Source organism: Lissotriton helveticus, chromosome 5_1, assembly GCF_964261635.1.
Source record: "Lissotriton helveticus chromosome 5_1, aLisHel1.1, whole genome shotgun sequence".
NCBI classification, from domain to species: domain Eukaryota; kingdom Metazoa; phylum Chordata; class Amphibia; order Caudata; family Salamandridae; genus Lissotriton; species Lissotriton helveticus.
In genome coordinates, this window is record NC_136065.1 from 169,583,831 (window position 1) to 169,603,173 (window position 19,343).

The window sequence follows — 19,343 nt, forward strand, 5'->3', positions numbered from 1 at the left end:
AAAATAGATACCCCAGCAATACCAACCCCGGCGGTGGGTCTGCAAACCAAGTTCACACCAGAAAGTCCTGGAGAACTGAACAGTCAAAGAAGTGGTCTCTCCGGACTTGGCTGTCCAGTAGTGTTTGGTAAACGTGTGCAGTGAAGCCCGTAAGAGAGGAGTGGTGTTCCCAGACCATAGTATGAGGATGGCGGAGGAGAACATCTTGTTCCCAGAGGTATCCAGCCTTTTGTGATTCCCTGTCTGGTGGAGTGGTAGAAATGTACTGGAGTCAACCGTGGAGGTAGAGGCCTGGATCACCAAGCTCTCCAGAGTGCGTTCCTGGGTGAGGAAACTGGGGTCCCTTGGGGGCAGGGTAATGGTGGCAGAAAATTGTCCTATGCACAAGACTTCATTAAATAAAAGTAATGGTTCTGTGGGGACAACTCCTGGTTGAAGCACCTCCATCAAGAAGTTTGTCTTGACTGCCACGTGTCTGAGTTGGGCCATGCATGGGCAGCACAGACTGCATCAGCACTAGAGCAGGTGCTGGGGAAGATCGAGGGGCCCGACCAGCGCCAGGGAAGAACCCGCTGGCGGGAGACCACTTGGGGTCCCTCCCGAGCCCTTGGGGTCCGAAGGTGCTCCAGCAGGGACGGGCCACCCAAATAATAGGTGAATGGCCTCCTAAAATTTGCGCAACTGGGAAGGGACGCTCCGGCTCCTGTAAACTCCGGGAGGGGAATCAGAGAAACTGGCCATGCACAGGCTTTACCACAGAGCTAGGCCTTGTGTGCCAAGGCTCTCTCGTCTGGTCAGATGCCTTCGACAGATGTGGTGAAGTTGAAGATCTCTTCGACTTTTTGCTCTTCATGTGACAGATGGACTTCCCTGATTTTCCACATGACCTAGATTGCGACAACAAACGCTTGGAGTGGCTCTACAGCCGATCGAGACCTTCCTCTCGACCTAGATGGTGAGGGTTGTGTCTCGAGGAGTTTGAGGAAACCATCAAGGTCTTGGGTGCATAGCGTGGCAATTGATGCAGGTCTGGGCATCGTGGTAGTGCTCCAAACACCAGCGGCACTCCAAATGTGGGTACGTCACTGACATTTTTTGGTGACAAGCACCACAGGGCTTGAAAACCACCTTCCTAGCGGACATCCCTACGCGCCAGGAGACCAAGTATAAAAAAAACTAGGCCCAAAGATCCACCATATTCAAGATGGCTCTGATGAAAGTGAGCCTCTACACAGGAGTTCGGTGTGATTAAGGCATGTTTATTGTGAACCCCAGCAATATAACAGATAAAAAAAGGTGAGACCCACCAAAACACATATCCACGAATATATTGCTAGAATGTCAGACAAAAAGCCTGTGAATCTCACTAATGCGTGGAGTAGAGCGCCACACTAGATCCGACAACTCACCTAAACTGTCAGTCCTGTGTAGGCCTGACCATATGACCATGCAGTAGGCTCAGAACTCTTCTGGAATTTATGACACGATCTCCACGACACAGCAGACTTGGACTGGCCTATAGGACATTCAGGCAGTGCTCAGGCCTGGTCTGATAAGTCAGAGTGTGGGCTGTTTTTGTTTTGTTTATGGGCCTGTTTGATGGTCTGCTGGGCCGGTTTTCACAGTTGATTTCCCCAATATCACCACAAACCCTGGCAACAGCAAGCACACATGCATGCAGTCACCCATCATACCTGGCAGAACACCTATACAACAAGTGCAAAGCTGCACTATTTGCAAATGTAGGCCAGTTTTTTAGCTATGTGATTCGTTATTGAGGGCCACTTATTGTGGTGCCCAGGCCTATTTTCTCCCCAGTCAGACCGTGCCTCAAAAGACATGGGACTACCTACCCCACAAACAGCTGGTATGGACTGACTGATGGGCCAGGCTAGCTGATGAAAACATCCTCTTTCCAAATGCCTTGGATCTTCTCGACTATCGGGGGAGGGGCACTGTAGATAAAAAATTGGGATTAGGCCTGCTACTAGATGCCTGAAATCCAGGCTCTCCGTTGTAGGATGCCGCGTCCGAAAGGCAGTGTCACTTAGGGTTGTTCTGAGGAGTCGTGTCACCAGTCTGTTTACAAAAGCAAAAGGAATAAATGATCAACAGAATACTGTACAATGCAAACATTCACCCCAGTCACAAAGATCTGGGTTTAATCCATTGGTTTTTTTGCACGCCACCCCAGTTTTGATCGAGCCATATGCATATCAGTCTTGACCCTGCTCCTCATAGGAACAGTCCACCCTGAACTGCCAAGCCAGGTCCTTCCAGAAGCAATCATCCTGGGACCGGTTTCAGGGCATCACCCCCATATCAGCCTGGCTAGCTTGAATCCAGTGGCGCAGTGAGCACGGGACCCACGTCTGGGTATACCCTTCCCACTTAGAGCTACAAAAGCAAAAGGAACAAATGATGGATGGATGCTGAAACGCCAGTCTGTTTACAGGAGCAGAGTTTAGCCCAAGTGCCCATGAGGGTGTCAGGGCTTCATTGAACAGCAGCAAATGATCAGATGAGGTCTGTCAAAGTTGTACAATTCTATGAAGATGTTAGTTCACCTCAACAAAAGGTAACCGTAGGTCTAGAACATAAGCCGCTTGTCTGATGACTATGGCAAATGCAGCTGACTCATCCATGGAAGAGCCAGAGGGAGAACCAGGCCCTGTCACAGAGGAAGTGTCCAATCTACCGGCCTCTTGTAGGTCCAGATAAAAATTGTCATTGTCTCATTGTGGGGAAAATTCATCCCTACCGCCACCATCATCACCTAAAGCTGCTCGACTCTGGTCAGAGTCCGATCAGCAGGACGACTCTTAGGCAAAGGCACTGCCTTATCAGTCAGATTAACCTGGGTCTGGAAGCGTCAAAGCAGTGCTAGAACAGACTCTAGTTGAGGTGTCAGAGGTTTGGTTTGCAGTTAGACAAAACAATGGGAACGGCATCCTTATCTGGTGTCTTCAGCGTTGCGGCCAAGTAAACGCGGAAAGAACCAGCATAGATTGTGGTGCAGGGTATGGAGTCAGCATGTAAGTCAGAGATGACCCCAAAGAGGCTTCAGGAGGAACAGATGACCCAGAGGGTAGACCCGATGGCAGTAACCAGACTGGAGGCTTCAGTGGATCAGTGTGGCTAAAGTACGCACCAGAGGGTGTCTAAGATTTAAAGCATGGCCTCCATAAATGCCACAATCTGTTGTGATATCATCGATGACCCTGAAAATTCAGGATTCATTGGATCAGCTGCAGAATCATCTATTCTGTAGGGGACAAGGAGTGAGACCAAGAGGCACCTTGATGCTTTTGCTACTTCTCAGAAAGAGAGTGGTAAGCCTGGGATGAAACCCACTTGGACTTTTTGTTTTTGGATTGGAACTTACCTGAAGACTCAGGCTACAACAAGGACTTGCCACTGGAGCAGCCCAGAGAGCTGGAATGGGTCTGTGTCCTCAACTCCAAGTGGGTGCATACCTTATGCAACTTCCTGTCATGTACAGCGACATACAGTTTGGCTTCGCCATCCTGGATCGCCTTCTGGTTTATCAGGACACACGCCTCGCGTGACTTGGAGACTTAGCCTGATCCAAAACACCAGAGCAACACTTTGTGGTTATCTGTCACAGACTCCTGTTTGTGAAAGTCCCTACAAAGCTAAACCCTGTGGTTGTAGGAGTGCAAATGTTCCCTTGCAGAATGTTGAGAAATGTTTAGACAATAAAACTTTTCAACTGATGAAAAAGCAAGTCAGGGTCTAGCTCTGGATACAAGTACTAGAGGTCGCAAAGGAATGAACTGACATCACAGCTCTTGGGTGGGGCCTACATACAGCCATCAGCTCTGAAGTTGACACAGAGCTGCACAACACCATCTACTGGCGCACATGGGCTATGCTGAAATACCTTCCAGGTTTAGTCCAGAGTCTGGGGATATTCTCAAGATGAGGACTTTGCGGTTAGAAGTATCCATCAGAATACAGTGTTTCTAATGTCTAAAGGGAGGTTACAGAAAGTAGTCCCTAAAAGTAATGATCAAATTTAGGTTAAGGATTTAGTGGTGAACAGAACCTGATCAGAGTGAATCCATTAAAGTATTGACTTAAAAAAATAAATCTTTTTATTTAATTAGGTTTAACAGTGCATGGCAGTACAACACAAATACAGGTCAATATGATTCCCCGTGCTCTACCTTCCTCCCCTTACACAGCTTCTGGCCCATCAGGTAGGTTCCGGTTCCTTGAGTATAATTATCTATTTGTTCCAGTCACTTTATTGACATATTTAGTTGGGTTGAATATAATGTATCAAGAGTACCTACAGGTTCTAATTCACACAGAGATTTTATTTTCATGAAGACTTTCACACTTGTTTCAGCAAAAAGCACAGCTATCCTGACATTTACAGTATTTAGGAGCCAGAAAGAAGGAAATTAACAAAATCAAAAAAAGAAAAGCTGTCAAGCAGTTCAAGTTCAAAAATATACAGGGAGTAAAGCAGTTTTCGATTGTGTGTTGTAATACATCAATGAAGCCTAAAATAATGTTTTTATATCGTATGGCAGAGATTACTTTGTCTTAATGCTCACAATATAAACCAGTGGCTGCTGGGAAAGAATTATTACAATTATGGAAAAGCCAGGTGCCTTTAGCCACCACACAATATAAACTTCTGTCTAATTTGTTTAGTCTTTAGCTGTCTTGAAAATAAAAATCCTATTTTAAGTTAGACTTACATTATCCAAATCTTTCCGTAATGCTATCTTGCTTGTAACCAATTCATGGGCAAGGTCATCATTTTCTTGTTCAAGTCTCATGTTTGCTTCTTGGAGACGTCTGTTCTCGCGCTTAAGAAAAAAAGATAAATTACTTTTTGACATTTTTTCTTTAACGTATCATAAGTGAATGGGAATAAAATCTTCCAAAGCTATTCAATATGGTTTAATGACATTATGGAACGGCAACAGTATCCGTAAAAGCCTCCCACTTTATTACTTTCAAACATAAATACACCACTGCGTCAGTCACAAAAACCTTTAGTCATTTACTGAAATAAAGAAGTGTGTACACTGCCACTATCTACAAGGAGATGCCTTTTGGAAGCACGTCATCATTAAAGGCTGGCTCTAATTGCCAACAGGTGCCCCTCCCCATAGTACATTGAAGGTGCCATTTGTGGGGTGATGGACTTATCTTAACTCCATTTAACCCAAGCTTGTTCAATCTAATTTGGCAAAGTAGTTCAAAGGTGTCTCTTGGTTGCACGGACTATCTCTAATGTATCCAAATATTAATTTTGCTTAAATATTATGTAATGCGGCATAAATTACTATCAATAAAAGACCACTCTGAGCTATAAAATCTAATACACATTTTTTACAGACCAGTGTGATTCACTGACCTCTGTCAGGACACAATTCGACCTAATATATTGGGAGAGCAAACTGAGATATTGAGTGAGGTTGTATCATACAGCGTTTTGCGGAAATGCATGAAGTAATGAGGATTATTTTAAAGTCTCAGGATTCCATTCTAAAGAAGTCTGTCCCTATTTCTAGTGCCTTTGAACAATATTTCTATGATCCCACCTAAAGTCTACATTTTTAATTCACTCACAAATCCACAAGCAAACCATCCAGGAGGAGATAATTTCTCTTCCATGTGCTTTGTAAAAAATAGGTCACTCTCCTCCACTGACTATTACCTATATATGCATCATGCAACATTTTGTGCTATGCGTCTTTACATGCTAAAAAAAAGCAAATAATGTCATGCAGTCACACTTTTTGAAACTAAGTCAGACGTCTAGAAAACGTTAATCACTATACATGCCGACAACTAAATGAATAGCCTGTTCGCTGTCCTTCACTGGTAAATAGGAGTCCGCCGGAACTTGAAAACAAAGCATTCCTTTCCTCTTTGTACTGCATTTGCCGCCACTGGTCAAAGACAAAGCAGACACCAATGGGCAACAGCCACCTGCTTTGTGTGTAGAACTGTTGAATATCTTATACAAGTAGATATACAGCCCAAGATTAAGCCGTGAAAAGGCAAGAATGAAAATATTTCCTATTGCATATCTACCATCAACGAGCATGGAGAATGAAGCTGAACAAAGTGTTCCTGTCAAAAATGTGCTCAAGTGTAGTCATAGATACAACTTCACAAAGGAATACTCCTTTGTTCTAGCACTAAGTAAATGTATAAAACATTTATGTACAGAGCCTTAACAGGGCCACATTATGCTGCTATTTTGAACTTGAACTCCGTAGATAAAGGCAACAGTGAACAACAGTCTTTAAAGTCAGTGAGATGTCATCTAACATAATATGGCGAGAAATCCCAAGTTCTCAAATAATAGTATTATAGTCATCTAACCTAGCAAAGAAAATGTAAGGGTTGGGACAGTGCTAGATACCAACACTTCCTGCAACACTGTTATAGTTGGAGAAACATGGCACATTGGTCCTACTTATGGAAACTTTTTTTTTTTTTTTTTAAAGTGCCCAGCATTCAAGGGAGTGTTCAGCATTAGGGGTGAGCATTAAACTACGCTCCACAGGCAGAGTGCGGACTTTCTCCCACTCTGTGCTCCACTGGGAGCGAGGAGTGTGACAAAAACTGCCAACCGCCGCAGAGCGCGAGCAAGAAAAAACAAGTGCTACACTGCCTCCCCATGAGATTTCACAAGCTCCCAGCACTAAAAATCAGTGCGAGCAGAGCCATGGACCGGAATTCCGCCATTAGCAGAACTACATAGAATCTTGCAGAGTTTTTAGTTAAATCCGCCCACCCCATCTCAACTGGGGATTTCTATTAAAATTGCTCATAAGAACTTAAATCTGTTTCATTGACAAAATATTCTTGATAAACAAGATCAAAAACAACTATCAAGGATAATACAGGCCCCTCCACATGCATTATATGTACTGCTGAAATGGTGTTCATATCATTGTGTATCATTTAACAAAATAAACTAATGCCATCAAAGAATAGAAGGTTACAACTCATTGTCCTCAGGGCCAATTCTGCATTAGAAGTTTTAAACTGGACAAACATTCAAAACAATGAATTCTAGCAAAAATTACATTTGAGCCAAATGTTTGAAATGTCAGTTTTTGGCTGCTTGACGAACATACCTCAAATCTCTCTACAGGATCCTCTTGTTCAGCTTGCTGTTCCCTCATAGTATGGTATTCTTTTTCATATTTCTTTAATTTTTTTAGACCAATCTGTAGATAAAACAAACATCATAAATCACAAGTATTTGTATGAACATTACCCAGGATTGAAGAAAGATGACTAATTGCTGTTACGTTATATTTATGAGAACAAATACTTACCAAACTTAGACAAAGGCTACTGCCAATGCACAAGTAGTACTTGGCTAACAGTGTCATCAATTAGCACTCATTTAATGGCACTGCTTTAATGTTGACCAACCTTCAGATAAAATTATCTGCATCATTATTGATTACTTAACTTTTTCCAGATAGCATAATCACATGCTGCTTTCGTTTCCTTAGGAAAGATCTAGCAACTGTTTTGTACAAGAAAGCTTAGGGTCACATACATCCCTAAAAAAGCAGTGCCATTAAATAACCTTCTTTAATAGCTGCTATTTCAGAACACATCAGGTTTGTCTGGAGTCTTAGATGTGTTCCATACTATCAAAAGTTATTAAATAGCATTTTATTGTGCAAGAATGCCATCTTGATCCCATTTTCAAATGGTTTTCTATCTTGAGATTTCCAGTTCTTAGTGCAGAGCAAACTTTTTGCATACTGAAGAATACGAGGAGAAGAAAGCATACTATTAATGCACTGGCGGAAAAGAAAAGAAGGTACAGACTTAAAGGAGATTGCAAAGAAAGGTACTGCAATAGACCAAACAATCACAGGTATCTTACGGAGCAAAAACCATAGAAAGAAAGCAATTTTGATAAATGTACACATAACTACAAATGTCTTGATGCATTTCCTAATAAGTATTCCCTTAAGATAGCCAGGACTGCTTCTATACCTTTTGACTTGCTTGCACATTCAGAATTCCTAAGAGCTTGTTGTCAATGCTCTGTCGTAGGACAATATAGTAAATACCTTAATATTACACATACATGTGCGCTGGCATTCAAGGGATATGCAAAATCATACATCACAGCGAAGGCACTTCTGAATAGGCCATGGGTTATAACAATAAAGGTTTTAAAGTTCTCTCTAAGGAGCATACAAATGTAAATAGCTTTTTGGCTGCTCCCCATCCTACTTCAGTAATTAAGTAGCATACATTCTGACAGGGACCAAGAGCTCTGTGAAATTCATACTAAAATAATTCATCTGTGCTTAAGTTAATGATTCCAACCCATCTAGTCACAGAAAAACAAGTCATTTCGTTTGGATTTGTGGTGGCTATCTTCCTGCAGATTAATCAGGATTGTCTACAGTATGGGTCCAAGCAACCTTTTTTGATATTGTTCTGCAAAAGGAACAACTGGCTGCTAAATGTGTGTTTTTATTGGCCTGGTAAAGGGGTGCGGGATAGACATTAAAATTGATTTATCCCACTGGGGCTTTGATAATGAAATATTTGGTGTGACTACGAGTTCCAACAATCATTGCAACACCCACGAGGGAGCCCATTTTGGGCGTGAATATAAATAAGTGGAACTGAGACTGTTACTAGATTGATTTCACCTGTGATCAAGGTCGTACCGACCGAAACGTGTCAGGAACGCTGCAGCAGCTAATAGAAAGAAAATAAAGAGCACATTTGCCCAGTTCATGAGTGCAGATTTTTCCTTTCATTTGAGATATAGATATGTCTGGAAGTCCCACAGGCAGTCCACTCGTAGGAAAAAGACTCGCACACCAGGGTTTGTTTTTCAAAGTGTTTTAGTCAATGGCGACGCGTTTCGAGCAGACGCTCTTCTTCACAACAGTACCAATGAAACCCTGTCTTATGGATGCAAATCGTGTCAGTATGCCTTCCAGCAAAACAACCTAGTATTAGTGTTTACCTTGGCAGTATCCTCTTAACCTTCATATTTTAGTGGACAAGCCAAGTTTACAAGTTGCATATCCACCATTTAAAAAGTGTATTTACAGAAAATAGAAAAAGGACCAATAGTGTTCCCAACCAGTTATAGAGCTGGAAGACAGACTTCCGCAAAATATATACACGGATGGTTCCTAGTGCATGTGCGAAACAAATCATGGTGATAATTCAATTTGTACATTTTACATACATCAAATTCATAGCGCCATTTATAAAATTAATTATAAATTTATAAGTTAGTGTTGACAACCCCAAAATGTTGCTTCACATAATGGCGGATTAATGATCACACTTTTTGATGCTCATACCTCTGGCCAAGTGGCCCCCGTTACACTCTCATAAGGCACAGCTCATTGCACTTTAGTGAAAAAAGGAGAATCAATTTAGACACAATTCTAAAGATTATATAAGTTACGTATTTTGAAACTTTGTGTATAATATGAAATGTTTCATTGGGGATTGTGACTCCAAAACACAATCCAGGCCATATGCCACTTGATGGTTCTAAAGATTTGCACTATTCAAGGTCCAAGAACCGTGGAAGGATCGTCCAATGTTGTACCACAAAGGCTACCCTAAGTGTGTCTCAATTAAAAAAACAAAAGAACAGAAAGTGAAGGGGATTATCTACAGGTGTTATCTACAGGGATGCCTCACTTACAAAACAGTGATTGGTGGGTATATGTGGTGCAAAAAGTATAATTAAAGGACAACATTTATTCCCTTGTGGGGATTTGCCGGACAGTGACACCCCGGCAAATCCCCACAAGGGAACGAATATGTACTGTAATATATGCTATGAAATGCATTAATGGACTGATGTGCACCAGTGACAACTATCCAATGCTCTCCCTTTGTCCTTTAATTATACTTTTTGCACCGCGTACACCCACCAATCACTAATCACTGTTTTGTAAGTGAGGCACCCTGTAGATAACCCCACTCACTTTCTGTTCTTTTAATTGAGACACACTTAGGGTAGCCTTTATGGTACAACATTGGACGATCCTTCCACGGTTTGTCCAAAATCACATTAATCTTGGACCTTGAATAGTGCAAATCTTTAGAACTATCAAGTGGCCACATGGCCTGGATTGTGTTTTGGGGCCACAATCCCCAATTAAACATTTCATATTATACACAAAGTTTCAAAATACGTAGCTTCTGCAATCTTTAGAATTTGCAGATCTTGATACAGAAGACCACCTAACAAGAAATGCCTTGCCTTTTTTTAAGCTTATAGATCTAACCGAATGTAGCAAAGCTAAGATCCAGTCTAAGTAGCAACTCCCCATGAGTAGGTTTAGGAGGAAGGGAGAAGGTTGGAAGGGTAAAAGACAGACCCATGGGAAAGTCAGATGCTACTGTCTGTATTAAAGAAGAGTAGGATAAAGGATGGATAAGTACGTAGGACTACTTATCCAGGTAGAATGCCATAAAAGTGAACTGAGGGGACCCGCCACAATACTAAATTGAGAGTAATGGAACAAATTGGTCAACTGTGCATCAGCTAGAATGGGAAAGCCATTGAAGTCAACAAAAGATTTAAATCCCACTGAGGAACAATGAAGGCAGAGATAGAAAAGTAAACATTTCAGAAAAAGCACTGCTGGGGGTGCTCTAAACAAACAGGAATTCCTGGTAAAAACACATACTGGCAGTCCGGGCAGTAAAACAGATCTCAACTGTAGCCACTGCCAGACCCTGCTGTGCCAGCAGAAAAACGAATCACAGGTAGAATGGTGGGATTTAAAAGACTCCAGGCTGAAAAGTGTGTCAGTGACTATGTAGATGGCTGCAAAGAGGATATTTGTTACGTCATCAGGAAGGCAAAAAACCTTTAACTGGCACAAGTCAATCTACACTAGAGCAGCATTTGAGGACTGGGTTGGAGGACCAGACTATCCTGCTGCAAGAGCTTGTCCATCATGTTTGGAAGAGGCTGGCCAAATGTTAAATGCCAACATACTGGTTACCAAATTTCCTTATCCAATCTAGGGTAATCAGTATCAACTGTATTCTACCGCATGTACTTTCTGAAGGACTTTCAAGAGAAACAGAATGAACAGCAAAGTTACAGCAGACTCAAGACTAGCTAATCTATAGAAGTCACCTCAATCAAATCATGGTCTAATTCCCACTCAGTCTTCCAGTTAGAGGTGACAGCTCATGTGTGAACCTGCAAGATGTGCAGCTACTGGGAAAAATATGAATTTTCAAAGAATAAACACTTTCTAGCACTTAGAAACCTATAGCACCATCTGGGTGTGCTTGAGAAGGACAAAGTCAAACTTTCAGGCTGACGTCGTTGGAGCCCTGCACAGAAACAGAGCTTTTTCTGCCATGGTCTGTCTATGCTCTTAACCAGCCTGGATTCTGTGAAGGTTTACCAGCTTGACTTTCAGAAAGAACCTAGAGTCTGGCTGGGTCACAGTTGAAGATGGCTGACTTGGCTATCCATGTTGAGTCATCACCTTTTGGACCTTTTTTCCAAAGTTGCTTGAAACTTCTTTAAAGTTCTGGAACTTCTTCCTTAAGTTCCAGGCAGTGGACTCTTGGTGGTGGTGGTGGTGGTGATGATGGTGATGATGGTGATGATGGTGCAGGCGAGTTCTGCTAAACTGTAGCAGGCAGGAAGTCCACTCTTTAATCCTTTAGAAGGAAGGTATATCCGCAAGGCTGTAGTTCCAGATAATGCAGCAGGCGCAGTCAGTCAGAATGCAGGGCTTGATGGTGCAAATCAAGTTTCCAGCATGGTAATCCTTCTTCTCTTACTTTCAGGCAGCAGATCTGAGAGGCTCTGCACCTCTCACATAATTATTCAGTGTTCTATGGGGTCAAGCAGGAGAGTACTCCTGTCCGATGAGGTGCAAGGCAACAACACAGAGCGTGACCACCTCCTCCAAAGTGCGGTATAATCTTCTCACAGAAAGCTATTCGTCAAAAAATTCAACATGGCTGAATTCTCAGCAGAGCATTATGCACTAACTAAACTAACTCAAAGTATGGCTCATTTCCAGAGCTCTCCACAACCACATCTGCAGATTCCTTCCTTAAGCCCCCTATCTGGCTGTGTCAGAGGGGATGGGGCAGATGGAGCTGGCATACCCTGCCTGTCTTATTCCTCATTTGAAGCTTCATGCTTTACGACCCCTCCTCACTGCTCTGGCATTCCTGTGTAGCAGAACTCTCTCCAGCACATAGCCTCTCCCTGTATGAGCCACTTATCACTTCATCAGAGCAGTTTGGCTAATCCTGTTCACTCAGACCAATCAAGAAAGACTGCAGGAAGGCTGGATTTTGGTTTACAGACAAAAAAGTCTTATAACTTTTTTCCGTATATTTTAGGATCTATTCAACAATGGCATATTGTTGGATTCATCAATGCCATTCTCCTAAGTCCTTGAATGATAGTTTATGAACACATATATATTGCTAGGAATTGAATAAAACTATTTCATTGTTATTCTATGGGGCTAGGCATCAGTAATGGGGAAACTGCAATCTGCCATTTCTGAATCAGGGCATAAGAAACATCTTTTATATGGGCCATGTTTGTAATTGTGTGACACCCCCAAACCCCACCCCACAACTGGGACACCTTGGGGGTCCTGAATATGCAAAAATAGTATAGATTCTCACTTCAGAGTGCTCACAGCACCAAAGCCGATTTTGTTAGGCACTTTACTATAGTGGGGGAAGTGACATGTGCAATTTCTCTATCCCCACGGCACATAAAACATCTTTTATAAGGACCCTACTTATAGTTACATGACCACCCCACCCCTAGGACACCTAGCTAAGATCTAGGGAGTCTTCAATATGTAGCAATGTTGTAGATTATCACTTTTTAAGTGCCACTACCTCCAATGTCGAGTTTGCAATTAATTTACGTATAAAAACAGTTTTGCAAGACAGGGCTGTTTTTAAGATGACCTTAGGTGCTCAGCAGTGCACACATTTGAGTGCACACATATAAGTGCGAAAAGGGCTGCTAGCCTCTAACCTGCCATGCCCTATTTTATACTACTAACTTATAGGTAGTTTTAATCCTCCTGCCCTATTATCTACTAGGGACTTATAGGGTAGGTCATGCCAATAGTAAGAGTACCCTAATACATAGTGTACCCAAATACATGTGTGTGTTTCTACTTGTGTTTCAACATTGCGCTGGGCCTGGTGAGACAGAGCCCAGGGACAGAGTCAGTTACCACCAGTATCAATCCGCAAAAAATGGGGGTGCACAGGGCACAGAGGATGACGTTGCAACAGCTGCCTCTCCGGTGACAAACCTTTGTAAGGCCTGTGACAACTGAGCTACCCCTGGGGTTGCAATGAACTCAGTGACTGTCAAGAGTGAAGAGCTATCCCTCAGTTTCCATTGCTACCCCTAACACCTAGAAAGAGCAGAGCAATACTTAATTTACACACATGTAGGTAGTACAAGATCCAGCAGAACAAACCTAAATGTCTATGGCAGCACAGATCTAACTCAGGTTTCACTGCTCCCTTCAAAGCCTTAAAAAAAATTCCTTCTCTGTTTCCACATCTCTCTGTAATGCTTAAATCAGCAGAGCTACTGACTGGGTTACGTCACTCTCAATGTCTGAGACAGGAGAGTTTTAACAGAGTCCCCAAAGAGTTCATCAATAGTTGGGACAGCAAAGCTACAACACAGGTTACATGGATTTTATAATTCCAGCAACAGTTGTCCCTCACAGGTAAGCATGTGTATGTGGGGTTAAGCGTTGGGGTACACTGCTCTCATTAGGCCATGAAACAGCAGTGCTATACCACTGGTTACTCTTTGGCTACACACCTCTTGAGTAAGGGTTGAGATAGCAAGGCTGTCCCTCAAGTGAAACAGTCCTCAATATGCCATGCCCTCATTTGTAAAACGCTCAGAACCACCTAAAGCAGAGCATTCCTTCAAAATACACACACCTCGGCTCAATGGTTAGATTCTAGAAACATCTACAAGAGGACCCAGTTCCAGAAAAGCTTGAGACAGCAGAACGCTTGTTAATCTAAGCCAGGGCCACTGAAAGTATTCAATTTTGCGACCACTATCTTTTCCACATAATTATGGAATTGGCCAAATCCCATATAATCCATCTGCTGCATAGTCTGCAGATCTTACCGAAACATGTTTCTAGCTCAATAGGATGAAAAGTATCTAAAACGTGGGAAAACCAGATATGACGCACTGGATGACCCTTCACAAAGGTTGACGGGGCACATTTCAATTTTTTATTGTTGTATTGAAGTGTTAAACTGGTACAAATGAGGTGAAACATGTGCCCAGGCAGTGATGTTAGTGTGTACAAATGACAAAATAATGAAGTAAAGCTATCAAAGAATTCCCGTATCTTATGCCTTTTCTTGCTGTATAATTTAGTCAACCCTACTGTATAATTTGGTCCTCCCCTGCTGCATAATTCTAGAGGCCCAGGCCTATGCATATCCCAGTAATAATTTAGACTGTAGCTGTCTCATAGGCTCACAACTGGGCGGGAGGATCTAAGTCCAGGCCGCGCAAATGACGCATGATCTGCCCTCACATGTCCGAGCTTGCCGGTGTTAGATTAACACTCACTCAGTATCGAGTGAACCGCAAACCTACCCACAGTACTAAGGCCTTCGACAGCAGCACTATCTCTAATGTTCGACGGCAATCACTATCAACTTCACCTCAACACTCAAAACCATTCCCTTCAAGTCAATCAGACCCACTATCTTTGTACACACTGTTTCTAACCTCTAACCATTTAAGGTAAGGAGGTTCTGAGCATGTCGCACTGTGTGAAAAAGAACAGTCCTTTACTCCAGTATTGGAACTTTCATAGTTCTGAAGAGACAGTGACGGTAGTGACTGTAGACACCGTCTATGTGAGCAGAATCGCCACAGGAGAGGATTTTCTCGTCAATGGAGGTGTCGCTGACACGCTGCTCATCAGTGGAGCTGAAGTAGGCTTCTTGAAGGTATGATTCAGTTTCATAGGCGGAGTAGAAGATTCTGAAGCTGGCTTTCCAGTAGACAGTCTTCTTTTCTTTGTGAGAAACTTTGCTAACAGACCCCAGACTGCTTTTGAGAAAAACGAGATGACATTTTTGGTGCTTTCGTAGGAAGCTGCGACGAACCAGCAGGGTCATCTAAAGAGCTTTTTAGAGGCGTTTTAGTGGAAGATTTAGAAGAAGTATCACTCTCCCCATCAGAGACCACTGTATCCCAGTTTTTAAGTCTCTGAAGCCACAAAAGAAGCCTTTGTTCACGATCTTTCAACGTTTTTGTGGAGAAAGTCTGACATACCTTGCAATCCTTAGGTTTGTGTTCAGGATACAGGCAATAAAGGTAGTCTTTGTGTTTATCATCAATATGAAGTCTTTTCTTCCTGCAAGTGCCACAGGCTCTGTAGAGACCTTTTTTAGGTGTATCTGACATGGGGGGCTTCAGTTTAAATCACCTCAAGACAGATCTACTGAGTTGGTAGTAAACTGGACTTGAAAAATACTCCAAAATAGAGAGAATAGAAGAAAAACTGAGCCGAGCTCAGTGGAGACTCCATTAGCTCGACGTGCAGTAGAAAATCTGAGGGACTGGAGCTTCTCCCAGGAAGGTTCTAAAGGGTGGTGTCTACTGATTGGCTGGTTCTAAGTTTGGTCCTTTTTTACTGAAGGACAGATATGTTACAAATATTTTAAGGCCTAGGGCCTAATGTGCTATGTATAATAGGACATTACTCTTAATAATACCGGGGCTCTCATCTTGACGACAGGGAATGATTGAAGCATGTGAAGCTATGAAAGATTGCAATACTGGAGAACTACAGTTACAGGTAAGTAACTTGTTTCATGCTGCTGCCCCTGTAAGCCTCCCGCCTTCGTACTATCAGTACCTATGAAGCATGTTAATGAAGCCTCAGGAGTTCAACCCTTTCTGAAATATATTAATCCCACCGTTACACATCCCAGTACAGTGATGCTGTGTCTGGAAACAGTAAGTGCAGGAAGTCACATGATGACTGCAATTGTAGTGAAGTGCAGAGTACCGTCTTAAAACAAGCATTGGCATAGCCAATAGGTCCCGCTTTTGGGACCTTATAAGTGTTTAGCCATGCAACAGTTAACGTTGTTGCAGTAAGGATATTGTGCTGCATAACTAAATTCTTATAAGGTCCAAAAGGCGAGACCTATTGGCTATGCTAATGTTTATTACCTCTTGGAATGCAGGCAGAAATCTAACAACATGGTCCCCAGGAATCACTTGTGCAGCAGCACAAGGGATATGATGGGATGCACGGCGCATGCCGGGAGTAGCCAGGCCCTGTCAATCAACTAGACCCACCTCCTGCTGAAATAATCCCCAATGAAAAAAAACGGCAATGCGAGGCTGCCAGAGTACAGAAGAAAATGTTTACACCCTGATTATAAAAGGCAGTCAAGCATATTCATGCATTGCACTATATTAATATGACACCATTTAAGGAAAGCTCTCAAATATAATTCCCTGAACATCCTTAGAGGAAGCTGGGAGGTTGTTCATCCGCTGTATGGGTCAGGAGGAGGAGGGAAGATGCAATTGAATACGGCTCCAAAGCTGAACACGAGCAGGAACTAAATAGAAACAAGTGTGTGCGCACCATTAAAAAATGGTGCACTTTTAAACACGCCAAATTATTAAGTATAAGTCGATATGTGCACCAGTCTCGAGGAAGCCCATCGCACTACAAAGGCAAACTGATGCGGATGCCTGCTTTGTCCTGGGTGCACAGGAGAATGCACAAATAACATGGGAGACCGCAAGGAGGTTAACATGGGAGACCGCAAGGAGGTCCCTGCTTGTGCCCTGGGGGAATGGTGGAATGTTTGCTCAATCCCAGTGTGAAACGAACCCAGGCAGAGTGCGAAGGAGTTGAGGCAGAAAAGGGTGAGATGGAGAGAGAGGGTTTTGAATCAGAGCAGGAGGAGGTACGAGACAATCAAAAGTAAAGTGAAGCCGACTGCAAAAAAAGGCACACAAGTAGCCACTGAAAACATGGTGAAACAAGCCCGGGAGTTGTGCGCGTGACAGCAGTGAAAGTAAGTGATCGCACGCTGTAAGGATGCCCAAAAGGAGAAGTGCTTGCAGGTTCGTGAGGTGGGGGGAGCAAAAAGATGCACTCTGAAGATTGGGAGGGGGAAGAGGCGACGGGGGAGTGAAAATGAAAACACTGTGGAATGCTGAAAGCAACAAGATTACCAGTCAATTTCAAGTGTAAATAAATACATACCAGAGAAAAGTATGATGCCTTTGAAGAACAAGCTTTTGAAGTGAAATCAAAGGCAATTACTTGTACACATGAAACAAGACACGCAGCCGTGAAACTCGCTCTGTGGTGGGGGAGGAGCATTGAAGCGCGAGCAAGCTGAAGAGGTTGAGTGGTTACGCACACAGTTACGAGCCTTTGCTTGTAACTGTGCGCGTAACCGCACGCTCAAGGACAGACAAAAAGCTGTGGTCTGCTTTTTAAAGCCCACTCACTAAATGTCCCACCAGAACAGCGCATGCGCTGGCTCAGGCGAGACCTAAATAGCCTACCCTGTCTGTGAAATGCCAGTGTTGCCCCTTGCGGCAGGGCAGCCTTAGTGTGGAGTCTTTGCAGTATCTGAGGGTCACCACAGCAGCCCTTCTGCAAGCACTGCCGGTCTGAAGCATAGTGGTGCTGTTAAACTGTGCGCGTGCTGCCCCACCACAAGGATGGTAAAAAAGGGGGTGGTGATGGACGGAGCATCTGAACCAATCAAACACTCACACCCAGTCAAAAGATCTGGGTTTGATCCATCACCGTTCTTTAGCCCACTCTGCCACCCCAGTTCAGACATGGCCATAAGCAAATCAGTCTGACCCTGTGCCTCATTAGAACAGTCCAGCCCGAACTGCAAAGCCATGCCTTCCCTGGACCGGAAACAAGCTTCCGAGGACCGGTTTCTGGCATTACCGCGTCTTCAGCCCGGCTTGCTTGAATCCAGTGGCAAAGTGAGCAAGGGACTCACGTCTGAGCATACCCTGCCACACTTAAGGCGGCCAAAAGCGGTACAAAAGGGCAAGCCGGGCTGAAGACGGCTGTAATGCCAGAAACCGGTCCTCGGAAGCTTGCTTCCGGTCCAGGGAAGGCATGGCTTGGCAGTTCGGGCTGGACTGTTCCCATGGAGGATACTCCTATCTAGTTACCCAAGCTGAGATAACTTCATCCCAAAGTCTGGAAATAGTACTTATCTACCGATAACAAATGACAGTTTTAGGTTGCCCTCCTTGAATTTATTTCATAGTTGGTGCCCCTACTGACTCAGGGCACTTTCACCACAGAGTACCATGTTTGATTACCCTGTTTAATGCCTACATAAAAATGACAATATTAGGGTGGCATACACCATTCGTCAAGGGCTTACAGCATCTCTTTTACTAAACAGAAATTGACCTTACCCTCTTTCTTCAGTATACAGGGAGCACAAACACCGATCAAATGAAATGATGCGGTTTTCAATCAGGCTGTTCGGCTCAACAAATGTTTGAACAAACATTTTAAAATTTTAACAGCAAGCAATTTCGACTATTTTATGAAAATAACAGGTAAGAGACTGAACATTAAGTTTCAGAACTTTATTTGGATACATGCAAGAACACTTAAAGAGCACAGTCATCAGTTTGAAGTATCCAAAAGAGCAGGGTCTAAGCTGATTTACATATGGCTTAGTCTAATCTGATAGAGGCTGGTAGGCAAAAAAAATGATGAACTGAGCTGTGTCCCTGATTAATTACCAGTGACTGAGATTCATTCAAGCATCGCACCCATCACGTTTTGTTTATTTAAGTGTGCATTTCTAAGTGCAACGAGAATGCTTATATAAGGGTTCTGTGCTCACTTTTCCACTGGAACCAGGCTGCACCTGACTGAAGAGCCCCAACCAGGGTCAAACCAGTCTTCGGTTGCTTGTGTTCCGGTTCGGGCTGGATGGTTCTATTTGAGCAGAGGCGAGGCTGATTTGCATGTGGCTGGGTGTTATCTGAGGTGGCACCGTTGGAAAACAATGATGGACTGAGGTGAGATCCCGTGTAAATACCAGTGGCTGACATTAATTCAAGCAACCTACCCATCACTTTTTTGTTTAATCTAATCATCGATTTGACATGATTATGAAGAGAACTTTGTTAAAAGTTAGTAGAATGGAAAAAAGGTTATGATTTAATGCAGTTTCCCAAAATTAGCACATTGCTTAGATCAATTTTAGCAAACATTCCACTCACACAGGTA

General features: G+C 43.1%; 1 protein-coding gene across 2 annotated transcripts in view; it reads right to left on the reverse strand.

Annotated features, from left to right (window-relative positions):
• Positions 1–19,343, reverse strand: part of RABGAP1 (RAB GTPase activating protein 1) — an 855,191-nt gene that overhangs the window by 188,938 nt on the left and 646,910 nt on the right. For both annotated transcript variants that reach the window (XM_078641966.1, XM_078641967.1), the window contains 2 exons: positions 7,137–7,229; positions 4,734–4,844 (listed from right to left, as the gene is read on the reverse strand). In XM_078641966.1, coding sequence (XP_078498092.1) covers positions 4,734–4,844; positions 7,137–7,229 — 204 coding nt within the window. The remainder of the gene's footprint in view (positions 1–4,733; positions 4,845–7,136; positions 7,230–19,343) is intronic.